Here is a 23,748-nt window from a genome sequence, read left to right as displayed (position 1 = left end):
CCTACTCATTCACTCTCCTGTCCACACAGACACAGATGCCCCATTACACTTCTGCTCTTCCCTCTGGCATAGCCTTTCTTACACAGAGGGAAACAAGCAGCAACAAAAAGTAACATGTTTCCCCTCTTCATAGCATCACTATCTTGGCGTTCTTACCTGGCTACCCCAAAAGTCATCCCCAGTCTTTTTCTCTTCTTTTCCTCCCTTGCCTGCCTCCACTATTGAAAAGGAAAAACAGTCACTCACTTGCCCAGCCTAGCCTGTAGGTAGGGATGGCCACGTGCCCCAATCCTACTTGATAAGAAATAAAGGGAAGACACCTAGAAAGGCTTTGGTTTTTCCTGGTAGAAGAGGTAGACATGGCCCATACTGGTGCTTCCAACTTCTTCCTGCCCTGATGGCAGATGTGACATATGCAGCTGTGGCAGCCACCTTACAACCTTGAGTCATCAAACGTGAAGTCAAAAAGCCAACACACTAAGAAGAGTGGAATGGAAAGAAAGAACTTGGATCTTTGACAACATTGTGCAACAGCTAAACCAACACCAACAGCCACCTATGTCTAGACTTTTCTGTCATATTAGAAAACGGGCTTGAAGTTTTTAAGCCACTCTTGGAAAAGTTTTCTATTCCCTATAGCAGAAAGCATCCTGATGCACAGACAAGGGATATTTTATGTGATGACTGACAAAGATGATGATGAGCAAGAAGACCAATGGTAGGTTTTACGAGCCAAAATTTTACACACAGGTGAAACAGAATCGCTTGTCAAATGACCAGTTAAGATACAATTTCCTGGATCATTTTCACCAACCTGGGGAATCATAGCACTCAGTTGGGAAATGTTCATTTTGTTGTACATGGCCTCACTGGTTCGGTTTTCATGTGGAATCATTATCTGTTGGAAAGAGACTTTGGTTATTTTTTTCAAATGAACCATTTCTTACTGCATGACTACTTTCTACATGTGCCAAAACATCTGCATAGTATCATAAACTTTTTCAAGATTTTGGTGTGGTGCCGAACCTGGGAGAGAGGAAAAAAAGCTATCACTTCAGGCAAGATTAAGAAAATAAAAAGAAACTTTGCTGTCCCGCTCAGTGTGAAACATTGTCCTAGGTACAAAAATAACTACTCGAATCCCTCCCATTCCTATAATGCGGATGGGCAAAATCTGTTACTGGCTCGGGCTTCACAGCCAAACTAACGTTGAGCAATTGAGACAAACATCCCACCTTCACCTGTGGGGTCCAGGTAATGACCTCCATAGTTCATGGACTACAGACCACCCCTTCATCCCTAAGGGAACATTCTCACTGAAGAGCACTAGACTATCTGGACACCACTGCCACCTGTGACCATTCTGTCAACAGCTCATTCCCTCACTTCCTCTCTTCCCTCTGGTTTCTCTGGCCTTGAGATTCCCCTGGCCCCAGTGCTAGGGGTATGGGTTCAGTTACCACCCAGACATATTGCCAAGTCTGCATCTACAGCCCTGACTCTTCACACTCCTCCATTCCCAATACTTATGCTCTTGGCCATTTTGGCAACACCAAATCTAAGCTTCTAGCCTCTGCCATGTTTAGTCTGAGAAGAGCAACAACAATCATCTTCCTCAAGGGCCATCTTAATCACTTCCGTGGACAGGCAGTAGCTCCCCACGCCCCTGAGCACATCATGATTTTGCCTTAAGACCATCCATCATCTGACTCCCTTGCATTAAACTTGCCACCTTCCAACTCACACAGGACTCCCCTACCCATCAACACCACCCTCATGGTTTGAACCGTAATTCAACACTTTGCCTATGATTCGTTTTCTTTTTCAAGTCTTTCCAATTAAACTCCACTTGGGGGCTTCCCCAGTGGTGCAGTAGTTAAGAATGCCAATTCAGGGGACACGGGTTCGAGCCCTGGTCCGGGAAGATACCACATGCTGCGGAGCAACTAAGCCCGTGTGCCACAACTACTGAGCCTGCACTCTAGAGCCCATAAGCCACAACTACTGAGCCTGTGAGCCACAACTACTGAAGCCCACATGCCTAGAGCCCATCCTCTGCAACAAGAGAAGCCACCACAATGAGAAGCTCGCGCACCACAACAAAGAGTAGCCCCCGCTCGCCGCAACTAGAGAAAGCCTGCGCGCAGCAATGAAGACCCAACACAGCCAAAAATAAATAAATAAAATAAATAAATTTTAAAAAAACAAAAAGCAAAAAAAACTCCACTTGGCTCTAATCCCAAGGGCCACGCCATCAACAAGACCTCCCCTTATGCACACATCCCTAGCTGGGAATGGCTGAATGCACACTTCCATGACTGTGTTTACAAGAACTTTTGGGGGGGTTTGACTATGCTGTCCTGTCTCCCCAGCTTTAGAAGTTTCCCTAGGATGATGTGCCCACTAATTCTGAAGGTCCCTAGTGACCTGGGATGTAAGAGACACATATAAGCATTACCGGCTGGCCAAAAACCCACACACCATGGATTTGTCAAGACAAAATCACAGAAGGCTGAGTGGCAGACATCTACCCCCTCTTTTCTAAATGCTTCAGTGTCCTCAGCTTCTCCCTCCTCACCCTCCACAGGAGAGACTTCCTATAACTCACAAGCAGTCTCCTGGCTCGATTTGTTAATAAGTCATTCCTCAGAGCACGTTCACTCTCCTCCTCCCTCTACTCAGCCTTGCAGGCCCAGGCTGGAGCCCTCTGACCTCAGAGCTGTTTTCAGCTCTCTGCCAGCTACTCCCCCACCCCATGGATTTGTCACTTCATTTAACCTCTTGATAATTCCCAGTCTTGCCTCAGCCCAGCTGTTTTTAGTTCCCTTTTTGGTCCAGATCCCTGGCTCAAGGCAAGGCCTTTCCCGCTGTATCAGAGCTTCGGTCCAAATTAGATTGCTGTGTCTCCTATTTGCCTGGGAAGGGAATCCAGATGGCCTCGAGACCGGTTTAGAGGCACAGTCTTTGACTCCAGAACATCTGCAGCAGTCTCTGCAGTCTTCAAAGGTGACATGCAGGGATGAACTTTTTGCTCTGCAACTAGGGGTCTAGAGAAAGATACACATGTACACCACCGCAGCCAAGAGGCCAATTCCTCCTGACCCTATCAGCCTACTCCTCACTTCAACACCCCACCGCACTGCGCCAAACACAAAACCAAGCAACACTTGGACTCCCATGCACTTCAGGATTTTTACCAACTTCTGTTATAGAAGACTACCAACCTACATGCAACCACTCCTTGACAAAAGTATCCTTTTTCTCACTACAATGTATCTCCACAAGCAAATTTCACCATATTTGTTCCCTCCAGTCCTGGGAATGTATAGAGATTTTATTCTTTGTTCTCCTAGAAAAGTTATTCTTTGAACAAAGCTAACCATTTAGGATTTCTGATTATTCTCCCTCAAGTTTGTTCTTGTATCTTTTTGCCTCCACCATGAGCCTGAAAAAATTTAAAAGGTGACTTACACAGAACACAGCATATGACACAATGACATTCATTAGAGTGGGGCAAGAAAAGAATGAAAACCAGGGGTAGGTACAAAGTAGCACTAGAAAGGAAGCTAATAAATGCTTACCAGCCTGCCCTATACACTTTCTACATCAAATTATGTGTCCAGTATGGGTGGATAGACTTCCCAAAGCCCGTATCTTAGATCAGATTGACTTCTGAGTAGGAATGGTGTAAAGAGTAGACTAGACTAAAAATAAGCTTCCACTCAAGCCAAATCAATAACGATTTATCAAATATATATTCTTCAGTTGAGGCCAAACAGGAGTTCCTCTAGGAAAACATAGAGTCTCTCCCTGCTGCTATTCTTTGGCCACAGCTGAGCAGCATGTGGACACTGAATGGGCTTCAAGCAGAGAGGTAGAAGGAATGAAGAGCTCTTCTTTCTGTCATGGTTTTTCTTCCTGTTACTTCCCAGAGGGGGATGCTATAAGTTCTACCTTGAACCCAAAGAACAATGCCACAGAATGATTTTTTTAATATATATTTTCATTCAAGATATATTGCCTTTAAAATAAAGAGAAGAAAAAAAAAACAGATTTTAGATTAAGATTTACCTCAGCTATCTTAATTTCCAACCTAAGCACCGACTTCATGTCATGCTCTGCTCGGGAGCTATTAGCTCCCAAAAGCACGGCAGTATCCACCATGAACTTGTAAAGGGCATCCCGATACTGTAAGAGATAAAGAAGCAAGTGACCATGACATCAGCCTATTAGGAAGTATGTTTCAGGGACACGGAAGAGCAGAAACAGCAAGTGGAAATAAATGCCCTTCATTTTCACTCTGTACTCGAAGTATGGTACAGGCATCATGCAATACCAACCACCCACCTACCACTTTGGGACAAAGAAGAATGATGGCTACTTGGGTACTGTTTCCATGAGAGACAGAAATGTCTGGCCACCAAGGACCAAGAGAATTAGTTTTCTGGCAACTAGCGATATTATGGATACATGAAACATCTACAAATGAGCCCAGAATAGATAGTTAAAGGTCAGACTCCTCTTTCCGGGCAAGTGACACTTTAATAAAATAATGGGAAAGAACTGTCACTAAAAGCAGGAGGCATGATCCATGAAGACTAATGGGAACTGTGATTTACTCTCTTCCAGCTCAATTTACCCACCTCCACACTAAAAACCAAAGACCAGTGATCGAGGCCCTATGTCTTTTCAGTTTTGTGTGGTTTTTACAGAGTTCTCCTCACTAGCTCAGGGAAAAAAGAAGGGAAAGAAGAGAAGAATGATGAAGAGAAACCTAGCAAATATAGAATTTCCTCCCTGCATGTTCATAAACCCATTTTCAGGCTATTCACATACTACTGGAGAGGGGGACCTTACTTTGTGGGAGCTGAGGAATCTTGTTGGCGGTCACCTCTCCTTTCAGATATACTTGTGAGAACTCAATACACCGGGTATTAAACTGTTTCATAGTCATGCTATGGGAATAAGATTTCCTAACGTAACCTTGATTTTGCATAGCTATTCTTATGATGTTTATGACCTCGAGACCTGCATTGTGCTTGGCATATAGCAGGCCCTTAATAATTATTTGTTGAATCAGTAAGCAAGCTTCACGAATAGTCTTAGTTAGAAATGTTTTGCAATTCCCGGTTCAATTCCAAAAATATTTATTCAACCAATACATATGCGCGATGTCTTGCTAGGCCTTCTGTGCACATGGGAGGTACAGACGAAAAACTAAATAATACTTGAGTCTGGTTCTCATTGTGACCCTGTGAGGGAGATAAACACGTCATTACTAACTGTAACACTAGCAAGACCAAAATGAGGTCCTTAAAAAAGCTGCTGAGTGCTTAGAAACTCAAGAACTGGAAAATTCCAGCCTCAAGAAACCGGGGACATAGCAGTTAAAGGAGACTGGTTCAGAAGCGGTGAGGAGTCCTCCTGTGAGGTGTGCAAGCTGCTTTGTTGGGGGAAGAATAAAAATAGGTGAGACAGCAAAGGTGGTTTGGGACCAGGTCATGAAGAGGCCTTGAACTCCCTCCCTCTAAGGAATTTGGAGCCTAGCTTGTGAGCAAAAGCACTCTGGGAGCTGTACTTTGACAAGAGAACTTGTCAAGTGGTGGTGCAAAGGAGGCAATGGAATGAGGGGGGGAGGGAACAGCTAAAAGGAGACTTAACAGGGATCTGCCCGAGGGCAGTAAGGACAGAAAGGAGGGACGAGGTGGAAGAGATAACTTTGAAGGCAGAGTTTACAGGACTGATTGGTTACAGGACAGGGACAAGATTTCAAGCACGGCTGCTTGTAGGGTGGTGACCCCAGCAGAAACAGAGGTGCCCCAGATTGGCAAAAGTTCATTCTGTCCACTTTCAAGAAGGAAAACTCGCCAACCTTCTTCCATGAGTGTCCTCAGCCAGAAAGTTGCCTAGGATCTTGGCTAGCTTCCTGCCCTCCAGAGCCTTCTAGATATAGGCTTTCCTATCAGCAAAGGAGCAGGGACTTCCACTGAGAGCCAGCACTTCCCTGTCGAAGTTCCTGCAACCTCAGGCTAGGCCAGAAACCCGAGCACTCCCTGGTCAAGGTTCCCCTGGGTCTGAGGCTCCTTTGGAAGTTCAACAGAGGTTCCAAAATGAATTGAAAGTGTTAGGAATGAACCAGCTCTAATCCAACCTCCAGGAAACTACTAGGTTTCCAAGCCAACCCAAGAAGTCTGACCAGATTGATCCCATCTGGTTCTCATTAACCTTAAATTAACCTGGGGCACCAGTTAAAAAAAGATGCCTGGGCCTCACTTCAAGTCTACTAAATCCGACTTTCCATTGCTGAGGCCCAAGAATCGACATTTAATAGAAGCTTCCCAGGTGATTCTTAAGCAGCACAATTTGGGAACCACTGGTCGACTGGGTGTCCATGCCCATGCTTCTGCAATATACTGTGAGCTCTCTGCACTTCTGAGGAATGGCTGCAAGCTCATTCTTTGGTTACTCAATTTGGGTGTGCTGTCTTCCCAGCTTGGTCATGAGGGCACTGAGCACAGGAACTCATACAGCCTTCATTTTCAGACTTCCAGAAAACAGGGAGTGTCATTTATCTGCCGAAATGAAAGGCCTTTGCTTCCTACATTAGGAATATGGTCATCAAACACCCACACTGCTCAATTCTAGTAAAGAGTTGGGAATTTGAGAACAACTTATGAACCCAACAATGCCTGACAAGGTACAGAGTTGAATGAGTAAAACTTACAGACTTGGCTTCTGTGCTATTATCAAGGTAGTCTTCCCTCACGGCTAGGGAGAGCGCTGCTTGGTCCAGCTGTTGAAACAAAAAACAAAGCATTTGCTTGCACTGTAAATTCTTAAGTACCATGTTATTAACAAGAGTCATGAGATCTGCATACCAGCCATATTTAGAGCATGTGTTACCATTACAAAAACAATTCAATGCAATCAGAGCTACATGCAAGTAGGCACTTCAGCAATGACCATTATAAAGTATCAGAGACCTGCCCCTCCTCCCCTGATTCATGGTTTCTAACCCTTTTGAGTTTCTAACAGTACTGAATAGCATCAAAGCTATAATATTTGAGTTGGAATAGGTCTTAGAGATTATCTTATTTTCCCCCTTATTTGGTGGGTGGAGAAACGAAATCCAAAGAAGTCATGTGACTTCCCCAAGGTAACACAGTTAGGCAGAGCTCAGAGGAGAATCATTGTCTTCCATCACCAGATCCACATAAAGCTGATTAACCAGACTGTCCACCTCCCTCTCCCTAAAATACTGTATTGCACCATTTTTTTTGGAAAGGAATCAATAATGATTTTGTTTTGAGAAATCTTTGCAAACTTTAGAACCCTCTCTGGAAAGTTTAAGATAGGTGATAAAAATACAAACAATAATCAGACAACTAAATATCTAGAATTATTACTATAGAAAAGTATAGCATAATTTCTTGAATTAAAACTTTCAGCAGTGGGACTTTGCTGGTGGTCCAGTGGTAAAGAATTCGCCTTCCAATGCAGGGGATGTGGGTTCGATCCCTGGTCACGGGACTAAGATCCCACATGCTGTGGGGCAGCTAAGCCTATGCGCCACAACTACTGAGCTCGCACGCCTCAACGAGAGCGCCCGCGTGCTGCAAACTACAGAGCCCAAGTGCCCTGGAGCCTGAGCACCACAACTAGAGAGAGAAAACCCACATGCCACAACAAGAGAAGCCCTCACCACAACAAAACGTCCCGCATGCCACAACGAAGATCCTGCGTGCCACCACTAAGACCTGATGCAGCCAAAAAATTAAAGAAAATAAATATTTTTTAAAATTAAAAAAAAAAACTTTCAGCACCTTAAAGGCGATCAAAGGGAAGAATAGTCTTTTCAGAAAATGAGCTACAACAATCAGACATCCATCTGCCAAAAAAAAAAAAAAGAATCTCAACCCACACCTCACAACTTGTACAAAAATTAATTCAAAATGGATCATAGACCTACATGTAAAACCTAACACTATAAAACTTCTAGGAGAAAACATAGGGGAAAATCTTTGACCTGGGGTTAGACAAAGAGTTCTTAGACACCAAAATCAGATCCATAAAAGAAAAAATAAATTGGAGTTCATCATCATTAAATATTTTTGCTCTGTGAAAGACACTGTTAAGAGAATGAAAAAGACAAGCTACAGACAGGGAGAAAAAATTTGAAAATCACATATATGACAAAGGACTTGTATCCAGCATATATAAAGAGTCCTCACAACTCAATAAGAAAACAAACAACCCAATTTAAAACTGGACAAAAGATCTGAACAAACACTTCACCAAAAAAAATACTCAAATGGAAAATAAATTCATGAAAAGATGCTGAACATCACTAGTCATTAGCAAAATGTAAACTAAACCCACAATGGAACACCACTATACATGTACTAGGATGGCCAAAAAAAACAAAAACAAAAAACTTACAATGCCAAGTGCTGGTGAGGATGTAGAAAAACTAGATCATTCACACACTGTTGTTGGGAATGCAACATGACAGCCACTTTGGAAATTGGTTTGACGGTTTCTTGTAAAATTGAACATACACCTACATGTGACCCAGCAATCTCACTTCCTAGCTATTTACCCAAGAGAAATGAAACTTATGCTCATGCAAAAACCTGCATGTAACTTTATTCATTATTGCCCCAAACTAGAAACAATCCAAATGTTCTTCAACTGGCAAATGGATAAACTGTGATACACAATGGACTACTACTCACTCATAAAAAGGAATGAACTACTGATACATGCAACAGCGTGGGCAAATTTTAATCACATTCCAAAAGAGGCAAAACTGTAGGGATGGAGAACAGGGTTTGGGGATGGGGAGAGTGGATGACTACAAAGGGGCAACACGAGGTAAATTTTGAGGGAGTGATGGGACTATTCTCTTTCTTATGGTGGTGATTACATGACTCCATGCATTTGTAAAAACTTACAGACTTGTGCTTCACAAAAAGTGAATTTTAAAAAAAGTGAATTTAACTGTATATAAATTTTTAAATAAAAAATTTTTAAGTTCCAGAACCTTCTCTAAATCTACGGTTGTTCTTTCTGTTTTCTTGAGTATCAGCAACTGCCCAAAGACTGAATAAAACTGAACGCAACAGCAGATTTTCTACCTTAAATCTTATTCACACATTTAAAAAGTTAAGTAAATTGGGGGAAAAAGATGTTTTCATAACATCCATCTTGCCTGGGTGTATTGCTAAAAACCTCAAATTATTGTGTTCAATCTTCTTCGCTAACTGGCCCCAAACAACCAAATCACAAGCCAGCCTGGCTTCACCCTATTCCAACTCCCAATATACCACCATTTCTTCCAAAAATTAAGTAAGCCAGGAACATGAAACATAATATTATGATTAAGACACTTTGGGTTTCAATTAGATTTAGATCACTTGGAGAATTTTTTGAGCTTCAGTCTCAAAGGGAAGGAAACTGTGTAGACAATATCAAGAAAGCCAAAGCTTCCCTCTGATGAAATGAAGTTAAATCCACTTATTGTAAAAGTTTAGATGATTCAAGTGAAGTTACCGGACCTGTTTTAAACCTTCAGATTGCTACAGTTTCTAGGGAACATCTTAAATACACCAAACAGATTGAATAAGGTCAGTCAACTAAATCTCATTAGAACCAGATAAACTCTTGAGGCAAAAGACTTTCTCAAGAGGCCAATATTAGGACACTATGTTGTCTGAGGTTTTTCAATCCTTGCATTTATAACTGATCTTAATATTACAAGTAGAAAGTATAATATATATTTAGGAACTCTGATACATTGAAAGGAAATACGAATTTTTTCTCTGACTGCAATACACCACAGGTTAGGAAACAAAACAGTAATACAAAAAGAAACATCTCAAACAGTATGATGCAGGAAAAGGACAAAAAAGTTAGAAACAACTTCATTTCCAAGACAGTCTCTCCTTATCATCCTTACGGATTTTGCTAAGAGTCACACAAATGCAGGCACTGGGTGATGATCACTTCAGGTCACTGTTCTGGTAACACATACTGAGACAACCCTGGCCTTCCGAACACTCTTTCAGGACCAGGTATATTCAAAAGTCTTTTATTGTCCTTTAAATTCTCATTCTTGATATCTCCTTACACAAAATAAACCCAAACACATGTAGTGAGATATGATCGGAGGCATTAATCTGTCGTTTCCTGTATTTGTTTCCTTTCTCCCATTTAAGTCTGTGGCAAATCCTGTGCCATCTTGCCACAGGGGAACTTCACAGAGGACCACTGTGTGGGTTTGAGCAACCCCTGCTTGCCACCTGCCCGTTGGAAAGGCACCCAAAGGCACCACCTGCTCACCCAGCAGTACGCTCACAGTGCCGTGCCTTCCCAAAGGAGTCCCTTTTCTTATCCCCACGGGTTTGTGGGATTAGAAAACCCAAGAACACTGAGGAAAATAGAATGTGATGGAAAAGGAAGTCTAAATACATTGAGGGAGAAGAGTTTGGGGGTAAGAGAGAGTTCTCCCAGAGCAGAAAGAGGATCTTCTAGGCAGCCAAAGAAGTCGAAGTTTCTCATGAGCAGGACCCATCAATGCCCCTAGAAATGGCAGGATTGAGAGGGAGTTGGGAGGCCCAGGGCTCCAGCAGCAGAGAGGAACACCTGAAGTGGCTACCTGGGCTGGGATGGCAGGTTTCTTTTCAGAAACACATAACTGATGATCAGAGGGTCTCCCAATACCCTAGGAGAAGGCTGAGAAATGGAGTAGCCGGGAAGTGGGGAAGGGCCCAGACTGGTTCAGTTTCCAACTAAAAGGTGGGGGTGGGAGCTCAGAGTCAGAGATGAGACTGACTGACTAAAGAAAATGCCTATTTCTCGCACATCTGAACTTGAGATCTGAGACACATGTTTGGCACAGAAATTGAAGAGAAACATTCCCCAAATGGTTCTGACCAGTTGCCTGGTCATGCTTTAAGAGAAAGGTACCTTTTGTCATGTGCTACTGTGTACCAGCATCTATCCTGTAAATTGTCACCAAATTCATCCTATTTAAATCTCACAGCAACAGTGAAAAGTAAATTCTAATTCACCCTTCATTCCACATGGGGACAATGAAACTGGGAGAAGTGAAACAATCTGCACACACGTTCAGTGAGTAAGTCACAAAGCCAAACCACAAACCTCAATCTCTTTAACACCAAAGCATACTTTTTTCTCCACTATGGCCGTGGTTTTCAAACTATGTTCCACAAAACTAAAAAGGTGCTTCAAGGGCTCCAAATATTCAATTAGATTTTTTTATAGTTTTAACTATTTCTAACAAAAGCAACACCCACAAATTCTACAACATTGGCAGCCACAGATACACTAGTTTTTGTTATCAGGTTCACTGGGTTTTATGCAGATCTCAGAAGAAAGCTTTTCCTACCAATATCTAGACACATGCTTGAACTTCTAGCAGCTCTGTCATGATTAGAAAGACTGTAGCTCTATTTTGTTAATTCAGGTGTGTGAATATCCACTCATATAAAATGGTACAAACAGGGACATAACTAAAGCAAATGCACACTGCACTCAAATGCCAGGCCATGCTCAAACACATCAGTTTGGAGGAAGCTGCCATCTTGGCAGAAGAGACCGGTAGTAAGCACATGAGTGGCTCCTTACACTTGGAAAGTGTTCTGTTATTGACAGTTCAGTGTTTCTAGGATCAGTTTAATTGAATATTAAGTGTGCAAGGCAAGCTGTTAAAAATTGATTGCCGTGATCCTCTATTCCCCGTGTTTCCTGTAAGCTGGTGTTAAAAACTACGGGCTTGATTAGATCCAAGTTCATTTTTTTTTCCTTTTCTTTTGGCATCATTGGTGATACCATATGTTTCCCACTGCATGGTATCAGGAGGCACACAAAATCTGGTTTTCCAACTTCTAGCAATGCTACCATTAATATCTGGGTTCATTTGATGTCAGTCTGGTCTCTCTATCCTGAATTTCTCCATCAACCATTCATCTAATAGCTTTAGCAGCTACTGGTGATAGTTGCCTTAATTCTTTTTTTCATCAGGGATTTTAAAAAATGCTAACTTTTAAATTCTATTATTTCTCCTGCATTTTTAAAGCTGTGATTCTCCTATAAACAAGAATTTTCTCTCATTAGCTATTAGGTTACCCTGAAATCAGTCAAATCTAGTATGCAATAGATTAAAATAGATGTGTCAACCAAATGCGCATGTGATTCTTATTTGGAACCTGAATCAAAGACCAACTGCTTAATTTTTTTAAAGGACATATTTGAGACAATCAGGAAAACTGAAAATTCGCCAGGTATTAGATGTTAACTATGGAATTACAATTACTTTTTTGGTTGTTGTAATAGTCCTTTCCATTAGATAAACATTGATGTATTTATCAGTGCAATGATATTATACCTTGGATTTGCTACACAATGTTCCAGCCTCCTCTCCAAAAGGAGGTATGTCAGATGAAACAAGAACAGCCAAAAGTTGCTGGCTGTTGAAGGTGGGTTGATGAGTACACGGGAGTTTGTAGTACTATTCTTTTTACTTTTATTTGTATTATTTTCCATAATAAAATGTTTAAATGAATTCAGTTCTTACACTAGATCCAGAAATTGGTGAAAACTGAAATGGTTACCATTTGCAATTAATTAACCTGTGTGGAAATCAAGATCTATCATGCAATAGAGTACATAAACTTAAGTTTGAAAGACAGTCTCCAACTTACTTCAAAACACCATTTAAAGTGTTTGGAAGGGATACCATAATAGTTCTGAAATTAAGAATGAGAGTTTTAAAACCTGGTTTGTTTGTTTGTTTTTAAGCGAGTAATCTATCACCATGGGACAGAGGTCAACTGGACCATCACCATGATTGTAGAGCATTGAAGAGCATATCTTATCCTGAGAGCATTAGAATACATCTCAGTGTCATGTTGTTGTTCCATCACCCAGCACAGAAATACAGCTGTCTCTGTAACTAAGAATTTCCTCTTGAGGAGATGGGAATTCTTTCAGTGACTAAAGATTTTTTTATTGAGACTGCCATTGTCTAAGCTAGAGAGGGACAAACTCCAGCCTGCAGGCCAGCACGCCATACAGCCACACCCATTTATGTACATACTGCCTACAGCTGCTTTACCAGCTATAACAGCAGAGTTGAGTAGTTGAGACAGAGATAATATGGCCCACACAGCCTAAAATATTTCCTATCTGGTCCTTTACAGAAAAAAATTTGCCAGCCCCTTGGTATAAATCAAAAAATAAACTCCAGGGTATAGAGTTTTAAAAGTTGACTTATATCAGGAGAGGATAATACACTCTAAAGGTTTTAAATTTCTATGATTTAAACATCAATATATCATTAATATTTTCTGGTTTAACAAAGAACAGAATTGGGGGAAAAAATCAGCGGTTCAACAAAATTTTCATTACTAAAGTAACCACAGAAGCAAAAAAAAAAAAAAAAAAATAGACTCAAAAGACAAAACAATTTGAAAAGTGCTATTTGCATTCTTGCCAAGTTCTGTGACTGATGAATCTTCCACTGTTGGCAGTTTTCTGACAGTCTCCTGATTTTACCAATGTAATACTCCACCTCAGGGTATGTCCTCATGGCCCATTCCTTTATGGAAGAGATGTTTACTCTCCCAACAGAAAATGCAACCAAGCACTTAGAACAAGTTTTGCCTTATCTTTTGAAAGGAAGGACAAGAGATTCAAGACAACTTGACAATGAAATATTAGGCATGTACACAAGATGTTAGTGAAGGAAAACAATGAACTATAGCACGTGTTCGCTCCTTGGTCAGGGGAATGAGGGGGAGAGGAAGAGCAGAGTTCAGAAAGTCTTTGCTCATCTCTCCCCACCAGAATTAAGGGGCCCTACACATGCTCAGGGTAGATATTCGAGAGCCAGGTCACAGATCAGTTGAAACTCACTCACCGGTTTCTTGAAAGGCTGACAAAAACAGTGTGTTCATGATTTACAATCTGCAAATCTGGGGGGGTGGGGAGGTGGGGGGTGGGCAGGGAACAGTCTAGATCCTAACGTTTAACAGAATTTTTAACCTTATCATTTCACTAAGGTGGTATGAGTCTCTCTCCTTGAGAAGGCAACCCAAAAAGGCTAACCTTGGACTAAACAAGCATGATGAAGGAGTCCTCACTATACCTTCAAGACGTGTTCGTTGGACACCTTGTCATCAGAGGACACATACAAACGAATGAACACAGAATTGCTGTACTGGCCACGAAACGTCGCAAGTGTCTGAAGAAGGCTGAACTTTCTCTCTGACCAAACCCCTTCAGGACCGATATTAGATTCGAGCACAGGCCAGCGGAAAGGTGAGTGCCGCAGGATATGTAACAATGGCTTGGCATCCGCTTTTTCGATTGCTTCTGAAAGGGAGCAAATATGAAGAGAGTTAGAATTGCAAACTGGATTACCAAACTAGAAAGCAAGTGTATCTTCTCAAGAGAAAATTCCAGTAAGGTCCCAACCTAACTTTTTAGGGAGAGGTGCAGTGGACTGAGCATAACCACAGAAACAGACCTACCTATGACTCATACTTCAGTGTGACTGTCTAAACCTGATGTTCTTGCCAGGAGAGCTGACTAGGGAACCTGCCCAATATTCCCAACAATAAAAGATGGGTTCACTATACTGACCCAAGCCAATGAGCAATGTTAAGCTGAGAACACTCTGCAAAACTAAGAAACAATCCTAACTAAAGGAAACTGCTCAATAAAACTAATCACTCCCCAACAAAAATGAATTACTGCTTCAGATTCTTTCATCATCTTTTAGTGCCCTCTTCCAGCTCACCAAATAATACCCCAAAACCTAAACAAGTTAACACACTTCCCAGAGGCACTGGCTTCTTCCTGCAATAGCCTTGAGAAAGTGTACCAGGTAAAATGTCCGGTGTCTCTTTTAACTCCAATCAGACCCAAGATGCTGAGAGGGGCCTAAAGTGCTCAACAAAGATGCCTGTTAGGCTGATGGAGAAGCAGAAGGAGCCTGGCCCGCCTGGGAATCTGGATTACTCTAGGCCCCAGGAGGTTCCAAAGGACATAGGTCTGGTTTGAGAAGGAGTGTTACTATGTCCTTCTCAAACCAGACCTAGCCTCCAGATTCTGGTTTCTGTACCACATGCAATATGGTTTGCCCTTCTGACCCTACCCAAGTTTCCCATGGAGTAACTGATACCTAAAGAATCCAACCCAACCACTGAAATAAAATTTTCTTAGTTTCTCCATCAATCAACAAAACATTAAGATGGAGGTAGTCAATCAAGAAAATATGGTACTGGCACAAAAACAGAAATATAGATCAATGGAAGAGGATAGAAAGCCCAGAGATAAACCCACGCACCTATGGTCAACTAATCTATGACAAAGGAGGTGAGGATATACAATGGAGAAAAGACAGTCTCTTCAATAAGTGGTGCTGGGAAAACTGGACAGCTACATGTAAAAGAATGAAATTAGAACACTCCCTAACACCATACACAAAAATAAACTCAAAATGGATTTCAGACCTAAATGTAAGACCGGACACTATAAAACTCTTAGAGGAAAACATAGGAAGAACACTCTTTGACATAAATCACAGCAAGATCTTTTTTGATCCACCTCCTAGAATAATGGAAATAAAACCAAAAATAAACAAATGGGACCTAATGAAACTTAAAAACCTTTGCACAGCAAAGGAAACTATAAACAAGACAAAAAGACAACCCTCAGAATGGGAGAAAATATTTGCAAACAAATCAATGGACAAAGGGTTAATCTCCAAAATATATAAACAGCTCATGCAGCTCAATATTAAAAAAAAAAAAAAAAAAACACAATCAAAAAATGGGCAGAAGACCTAAATAGACATTTCTCCAAAGAAGACATACAGATTGCCAACAAACACATGAAAGGATGCTCAACATCACTAATCATTAAAGAAATGCAAATCAATCTACAATGAGGTATCACCTCACACCAGTCAGAATGGCCATCATCAGAAAATCTACAAGCAACAAATGCTGGAGAGGGTGTGGAGAAAAGGGAACCCTCTTGCACTGTTGGTGGGAATGTAAATGGATACGGCCACTATGGAGAACAGTATGGAGGTTCCTTAAAAAACTAAAAATAGAAGTACCATATGACCCAGCAATCCCACTACTGGGCATATATCCAGAGAAAACCATAATTCAAAAAGACACATACACCCCAATGTTCGTTGCAGCACTATTTACAATAGCCAGGTCATGGAAGCAACCTAAATGCCCATCGACAAACGAACGGATAAAGAAGATGTGGTACATATATACAATGGAATATTACTCAGCCATAAAAAGGAACGAAATTGGGTCATTTGTAGAGACATGGATGGACCTAGAGACTATCATACAGAGTGAGGTAGTTATCTATTTTATACATATATATGTCAATCCCAATCTCCCAATTCATCTCACCATCTCATATTATACTAATATGTATAAAATAGATAACTAAGAAGAACCTGCTGTATTAAAAATAAAATAAAATTCCAAAAAAAAAATGACAGGGGTAGTCAGGGACTTCCCTGGTGGTGCAGTGGTTAAGAATCTGCCTGCCAATGCAGGCGACACGGGTTCGAGCCCTGGTCCGGGAAGATCCCACATGCCGCAGAGCAACTAAGCCCATGCGCCACAACTACTGAGCCCGTGCTCTAGAGCCCGCGAGCCACAACTGCTGAAGCCTGTGTGCCTAGAGCCCGTGCTCCACAACAAGAGAAGCCACCACAATGAGAAGCCCGCGCACCGCAACGAAGAGTAGCCCCCGCTCACCACAACTAGAGAAAGCCAGCGCAGCAACAAAGACCCAACACAGCCAAAATTTAATTAATTAATGAATTTTTTTTAAAAAGGCAGGGGTAGTCAAAATCCAGTCTTGGAAAATAGCTCCTTTCTTTAAGCAACACCTTTAAATATTAGTAGAATTCTTAGTAGTTCTCTTTTTCCTTAAACAATATCTTTAAGCATTAATAGAACTCTGAAAAGTAAGGGTGGTAAATTATTTTATTTATTTTCTTTATTACTCACTCTCATTCATGCAAGATGAATAAAGGATTTTGGCTTTCTGTATGGCTTCGGTGTCCCGCCTTCTACTGATTGATTTCTCCAAAAGTTCTAGGAAGGTTAAAAAAGGATTCATTAGTATCCAGCCACAGGTGATGCTGAGTTGGAGGTCATTTGATAATCAGTCCCAGCCTCCAGAAAATTACATGTAGAGACAGACAACCCTGGAAAAGATACATCTATAAAAGATATGCAGACAGCAGAACCGATTCCAAGTTGCTTGAGGTTCAAATAAAAAATATTTTAACATCCTCTTCTCCAAGGTTCTCCTAATTCAAAGAAACCAAAAGTTCAATTTCCAACTGAGACTGGACCTTCTGCCGGGGTTAATGTTTTCTGCCACCTACACACAAAAAAACCCAGAATTCATTTTTTCAAGAACCAAAAATAACTGAATTCTATTCCTTGTTTCTGCACTGAGTAACATTCTCAACGGAGGCAATTTCATCAGGGTCGGGTTTCTTAAGATTTCTTCACAGCCCAGCCTCTCAGGGAGGTCACCTGTAAGAAATTTCCCATTAGAAGTTTTATTCAATGTTGCATAAACATGCTGTGGACACGGAAGACGTTGTTTAGACAGGAAATGGAGAAGCAAGAATGTAAAGCCTACCCAAACTGCCTGAAAACTTGCCCATTTACACATTCAAAGTCCTAGCCATTTAAAATGAGGCCATGTATATAAAATGGTTGCCAGCAATGGACACAAGCCCACCTGGAAAATGATTTTCTGTTTATAAAATCACTGATGCTACTGTTTGAAGGTAGAAAATGACAGCTGTCACTATTTCATTAAATAAGGAACTAGGAAAGCCAAGACTCAACAAAAACTACCCTCCCCACAAAATAACACCTTGGATGTACCTGAGAATATCAATTTACCAACATGAAGCCAAGACTAAGAATTTCCACACAGCACCATGGCACTGCCTACATCGAGCTATGTCAAACTGCAGTTGTCAAGGCATTTGGTATTTATTTCTGAAACAACCTACCAGCCTCCCAATGATGGTACAACAGATGCTCCTACAGTACTTTGAATAGCTTCAAGATACAATGTACAGTGCTAATCAAATTAATAAATAATTACATAGTCCCTAAAGCAGAATCTACTTCTAAACGAGAAGTTCTACATTTCAAAAAAAAAGGAACCCAGAGCTTCTGTCCAATTTTCTATAAGCATCTGTACATCAAACAAGTACATATAACTAAGATAAACTAAATAAGTTGAGCTCGATGTGGGCATTTTCAATTATTTCAACTTGTTTCTTTCTTGTGTATTATCACAGCAATAAAAGTGGGATAACTAGCCCCAAGGATAAAAGAAGATTTCTTTTTTTAATAAACAGAAATCTCTAAAATCATACCCACATATATTTCTATTCAAATCAGATAATGTCCCTTTCCACCATATTGCTTCCACAGTCATTGGATTGCTGGGGAGACACATTTGAAAGTAAGTAATCCAAATTTCATTTGGGGATGCAATGTTATTGTGATGCTATAAACACTCCACAGGCTGCAAACATGAACATCCTGGGGAACAAAAATAAGCCATGGAACAAAAGAACTCAAAATACTAAATATGTACCTGAGTGTGTACCCAAGGTGCTCTGTGTATCACGAGAAGGGGAAAAAAGGACATGTATATGCTAAGTAGGGCAATCCCCAAACCCTAACGGTGCACAAATATCAATAATTTTTATGTGTCAAAATTCTGGCTTCTGTACCAGAATTTGGCTTTTGAAACAAATTCAGCTAACACAGGTTCCTTATCATACCCTTTCCCTTCTCCTCTCCTTCTCTTCAAACCCAAGCAGGCAGGAGAACGTTGATATGCAGACAGTGTTGTGACAATCAGTTGGCTGCATCCATTTTATGTATCTCTGTATTTCAATTAGTGGTAAGAAGTATAAAATCTAACCTGGAGAGTCATTAATGAGCAGAAAACAAAGCCTATCAAAGGCAATTACTCAGGTTATTACAATGTCCCTAAAGCACTGAGAAGGGCTCATGGGTCACCCATATAAGTGTATTCCCATGATAATCTGTATTGTTTCTTGGAAGATTTCTCAGTCTCCTCTCACCCCCATCCAGGTGTTCCTAACCATGTTACAACAGAAGAGGAAAGCTCCAGTTCATAACCTGTAGTACAACAAACCTCAGACTTGATCAGTTTCAAAGTGCCTATGGATCATCAAAATTTGATATATGTGTGTGTGTGTATACAGGGTAATTATTTTTTCTTCTCACTATGCTCAAATAAAATTGGTTTTGCCCCCCAAAAAGGCAAAATAATACACAGAGTCAAGGGGGTGAGTTTTCAATCACAAAGATGTGGGTTCCAGTTGCAGCTTGCTGCTACTTTCTAGTTGGAACTTAAGCAAGTTACTTACTCTCCCTAAGCCCCAGTTTCTTCATTTGTAAATCTGGACAAATAATAGCACCTACCTTCCAGGGTTGTGGTGAGGATCAAATATTTTAATGCACAGAAAGTCCCTATCTCAATGCCGCAATACATGGTAAGTGATCAATCAATGGTGGCTTAAACAGGCTTCCAGGCTGAGTTAGCTCTACACGAAATTGTAATCAAGCTTGTTTCTAGTGCTTTCTCCATAAATGTTTTTTCCTCCTCCCTTCTCAGGATATTGGTAGCCAAAGGCCTTCTGCTAACCCAAGACATTGGCACTCCTTGTGTAGGACTCTTACACAAACTGGACCTGCCCTGACAACCAAGCAAAAGCCCATGCTCTCAACATTTCCTCTGCCTCCATAGTAGAGGCAATGCTCCAACAAGAGATAACGTCTGAAAATACTTTGCCACATTCCTCATCCTAGACCACAAGGCCTTTTCTTTATGTACACTTTCTCAATGAAATTATAACATACCTACAGAAAAGTGCACCGATCATAATTTGAAGGATTTTCACAGAGTAAAACCACATAACCACCCACATAACCAACATAACCAACATTATGACCAGAACCCCTGGAGCCCCTTGTGCTCCCTTCCAGTCACTATCTCCAATCAAGACAACCAACATCCGCTTTTGTGAAGTGCTTTCTCAACTCTATTTCCCACATTTCTATTGGTAATCTACCTTTTTTCTTATTAATTTATAGAAGTTCTTTATATATTCTACACACAAATCCTTTGTTGAATATTTGTATTGCAAAGTCTTCTTCCATTCCCCAGACTTCACTTTCTTAATGGTATCATGTAATGAACTGAAATTATTTTAATGTAGTCTAATGTGACACTTTTTCCATCTTTGGTAAGCATATTTTGTGTGCTATTTAAGAAATCTTTGCCTACCCTGAGGTCATGAAGATAGTGTCTAACGTTCTCCTCTAGAATCTTTACTGTTTCACATTTGGATCTACAGTCCACATAGAAATTGCTTTTGCCCATGCCTTTGTAACACAGGCTTGGCCTCACAGGGGACGAATCATGTGAGAATTTTAATAAAGAAGGTATTTTTGGTCATTGGGCCTCAAATATTATCACCAAAAAATACTTTTAGTGCATAAAATCGGCATTAACAATGGCTATTCTCCATTAGATTAAGTGCTCTCTGGGTCAGGGACTGAGTCATATCCATCTTTGAACACCCAGGGCTTAGCGCTTGGCACGGTTGGTATTCAATGTTTGCCGAGTTGAATTTCTGTCAAGGAAAAGTCTGAGAGAGTTTTTCGCCCAAATGAAATGTGAGAAACTGGACTTATTTTATTTCTTTTTATAATCAGCAATGTCCTGATTATACTAACATCCATAATCTCCTTTTCTCACATTGCAGTCCGCATATCATACAATGAGATCCAAGATTTCATCTGTTTTTGTGAATACTGGTTTTTAAGCTACCTAAGTCTCGTTTCACCAGTGGTCTCGGGTTGACCATCCACTTCCACTTCCCTGCTCTTCTATGGCGGGGGGGAGGGAGGGGATACTTACTGGCATTCAACCTCCTTTAACCGCAGAAGCCAGACAGGACTATCAATTCTACTCACTCAGTCCACGTTCTCCTGCTCAGACAGGGCCTTTACTGAGAGCTCTGGAATAAGAAGAGGGAATTCCAAACAAAGAAAAACGATACTCCTAAGGACGTGGCAGTCCCCTGGTAAGTCAAGAGCTCACGACAGTCACACACAGCTCAGGCCAGTCATCTGGAGTTTCTGCAATATTTAGGACTTTCCCAACTAATACTGTTTTCAAAAACTCCACACGCACAAAGTTTTAGGCCTGTGAGCAAACACCTACCAAGAACCTCAGTGTTAAGGTGACGCCATTTAAACAAGATGGCTCCCAGAGCATAAGGACTATTTCAAAACACGCTCCTTTGTGTTCTTCCTCCGGACCCTGTAATCCTTTTATGTGACTATTCTAAAGGGGATCCTCTGGCTACTTGCTAAGAGCTCGCTGGAGCTCTTTGCCTGATTTGCTTAATATTTAGAAACAGCAACTGCATTCTAAAGCCTTCAGTCAAATGTCATCAAGGTGAATTCTCAATTTCATGTAGATTATGCCAGCATTTCCCTTAGAAATCAGTGGGAGTGTCCTCTTAATTCTAGCGAGAGAAAAAACATGAAAAATCAAAACTTTGGAAAACCAAATCTACATTTTAAGGGAAGGTGTGCCCTTCCACACCTACATAAGAAACAGAATGTTCTCTAGACACATATTTTTTTAAACCTATCATATAATGGCCTGGTTTCTCCTTTGGTGGTACACGAAAACCACCTTTGGCTGGTCCATGGTTGAATGTCGCCTCTAATCTTACTATTTTTAGTCTCCGTTGATTTTCCAGGCTACAGACTTCAATCTGGTTTCCAGCCTCCTCAGTTTATTTACCGTACTGAAAAATTTCATTTTTCTAACTCACACTTCATGGGTATTAAGTTCTAATGCAGTTAGATGTGGAGACTCTAAATCAGCTTGCAAAGCTCATTGTTATTCTCATTAAAAAATAAAATTCAAGTTAACAAAGTCATGGTCCGTGGATCCCATAACCCTCATGTTTCCAGACGAATTGTGTGACACTCGACTTTGCAGTTCCTCAGCCCCATAGCCGGTCAAGCATGGGATTAACTGAGTCTGTTTGACATACTGAAAAGACAATAAGAGCTGATACTTCTCATTCTTCTGGAAAACTCCCACCCAAACATAGGTAGAGAAGCTGTCAGAATGCTTTTCTCTGTTCATTTTTTATGATCATCTCATAAGTGATAATTGTTGGTTGGCATTAGCTTAAGAAAAAGGGGCAGAGATTATTTTAGGGGCATTAAAAACCTCTAACTCATCAATCTAAATCATGGGTTACCAAATAACATAAAAATATTCCCCTTTTAACACAAAAGACCTCTTTGTCCATAATGAAATCAATTTTATACAACTGCCGGACACTACAAAAGTCTCACAGAAGCTAACTCTTTTATTATGTGCACTTATAAGTGAATTTTTAAGGATTACACTTACCAGGGTCACACTTCAAAATAATTTAAATTTTAACATCACTCTTTGATAGCATAGCATTACAATGAATCTGCCAATATAATATTTTAACTCATAAAAATAGCTTTCCTATTTAGATAATTTGAATCTTAGCAGATAATTCAATGTAAGGTCTGTGCTGAACTTAGAGTCATTAAAATTCATCTTCAGTTTTTTTTTCCTATAGTACATATCTTAATTACATTTTTCCTGCCTATTTCTACCATCTTAACATTACAAGAAAAGGCCATGTATGGTTACATACCCCCCGCAGTGGTCCTTCCTGAGCAGTCCTGAGACATCCAAGGACCCTGGTGACAGCATTCATTTATTAAGCACCTGCTCTGTGCCAGGTATATTGTACATGACCTCAATTAATCCCTCACCAACCCTAAGCAGCATGTATCATTAACCCTAGTCTACAGGCAAGAACTGTCATAACTTGTCCAAGGAAACTCAGCTAGTAAAAGTTAGAGCTTGGATTTGGACCCAGGTCCCTGACTCCTGCTCATCTGACCGTCAGGTACCCAGTAAAATTCCGCAAGTCACTTTCCTATGTGAGAACAAGGCCCCCAGGTGGCTAAACCAGAGGCAGTCCTCATGGACTTTCTTGACAGAGCTCTCCATCATAACTGGAAGAAATGCCTTCTCTGGTTATATCAAGACTGGTTTTTGCAGTGGTGGAGTGACCCTGTGCTGAGCCATCTACCCCCTTTGCCCTGTAACCAGCTTTGTGACCAGTGACACACACTCCTGATGCTCCTAGTCATAGGTAGGAGGCCTGGTGAGGTTAGATCAAAACAAAATTAGCTGGTCCCTAAAGCTTGACTTCACATTATGTCCTAGTCTAAACCAGTGGTTTCCAAACTTGAGCATGCATCAGTATCATCAGAGGGGCTTGTTTTCGCTTTTGTTTTAATTGAGGTATAGTTGATTTACAATGTTCTGTTAGTTTCTGGTGTACAGCAAAGTGATTCAGTTATTCACATATATATTCTCTTTCATATTCTTTTCCATTATGGCTTATTACAGGATATTGAATATAGTTCCCTGTGCTATACAGTTGGACCTAGTTGTTTATCTATTTTATATATGGTAGTTTGTTTCTGCTAATCCTAAACTAGTTTATCCCTGCCCCCTCCACCCCTTTCC

General features: G+C 40.8%; 1 protein-coding gene across 4 annotated transcripts in view; it reads right to left on the bottom strand.

Moving 5' to 3' along the window:
- Positions 1 to 23,748, bottom strand: part of PHEX (phosphate regulating endopeptidase X-linked) — a 196,099-nt gene that overhangs the window by 137,109 nt on the left and 35,242 nt on the right. For 3 of the 4 annotated variants that reach the window (XM_082375621.1, XM_082375623.1, XM_082375620.1), the window contains 5 exons: positions 17,076 to 17,162; positions 14,171 to 14,397; positions 6,725 to 6,793; positions 4,072 to 4,188; positions 815 to 898 (listed from right to left, as the gene is read on the bottom strand). In XM_082375621.1, the coding sequence (XP_082231747.1) occupies positions 815 to 898; positions 4,072 to 4,188; positions 6,725 to 6,793; positions 14,171 to 14,397; positions 17,076 to 17,162 (584 nt within the window). The remainder of the gene's footprint in view (positions 1 to 814; positions 899 to 4,071; positions 4,189 to 6,724; positions 6,794 to 14,170; positions 14,398 to 17,075; positions 17,163 to 23,748) is intronic. The other variant, XM_082375622.1, reaches the window with a different exon arrangement.

The sequence above is a fragment of the Balaenoptera borealis genome, assembly GCF_965194805.1.
Source record: "Balaenoptera borealis genome assembly, chromosome: X".
Taxonomy (NCBI): domain Eukaryota; kingdom Metazoa; phylum Chordata; class Mammalia; order Artiodactyla; family Balaenopteridae; genus Balaenoptera; species Balaenoptera borealis.
The sequence above is the reverse complement of the archived record's forward strand: the minus strand, read 5'-3'. Positions and strand labels throughout refer to the sequence as shown.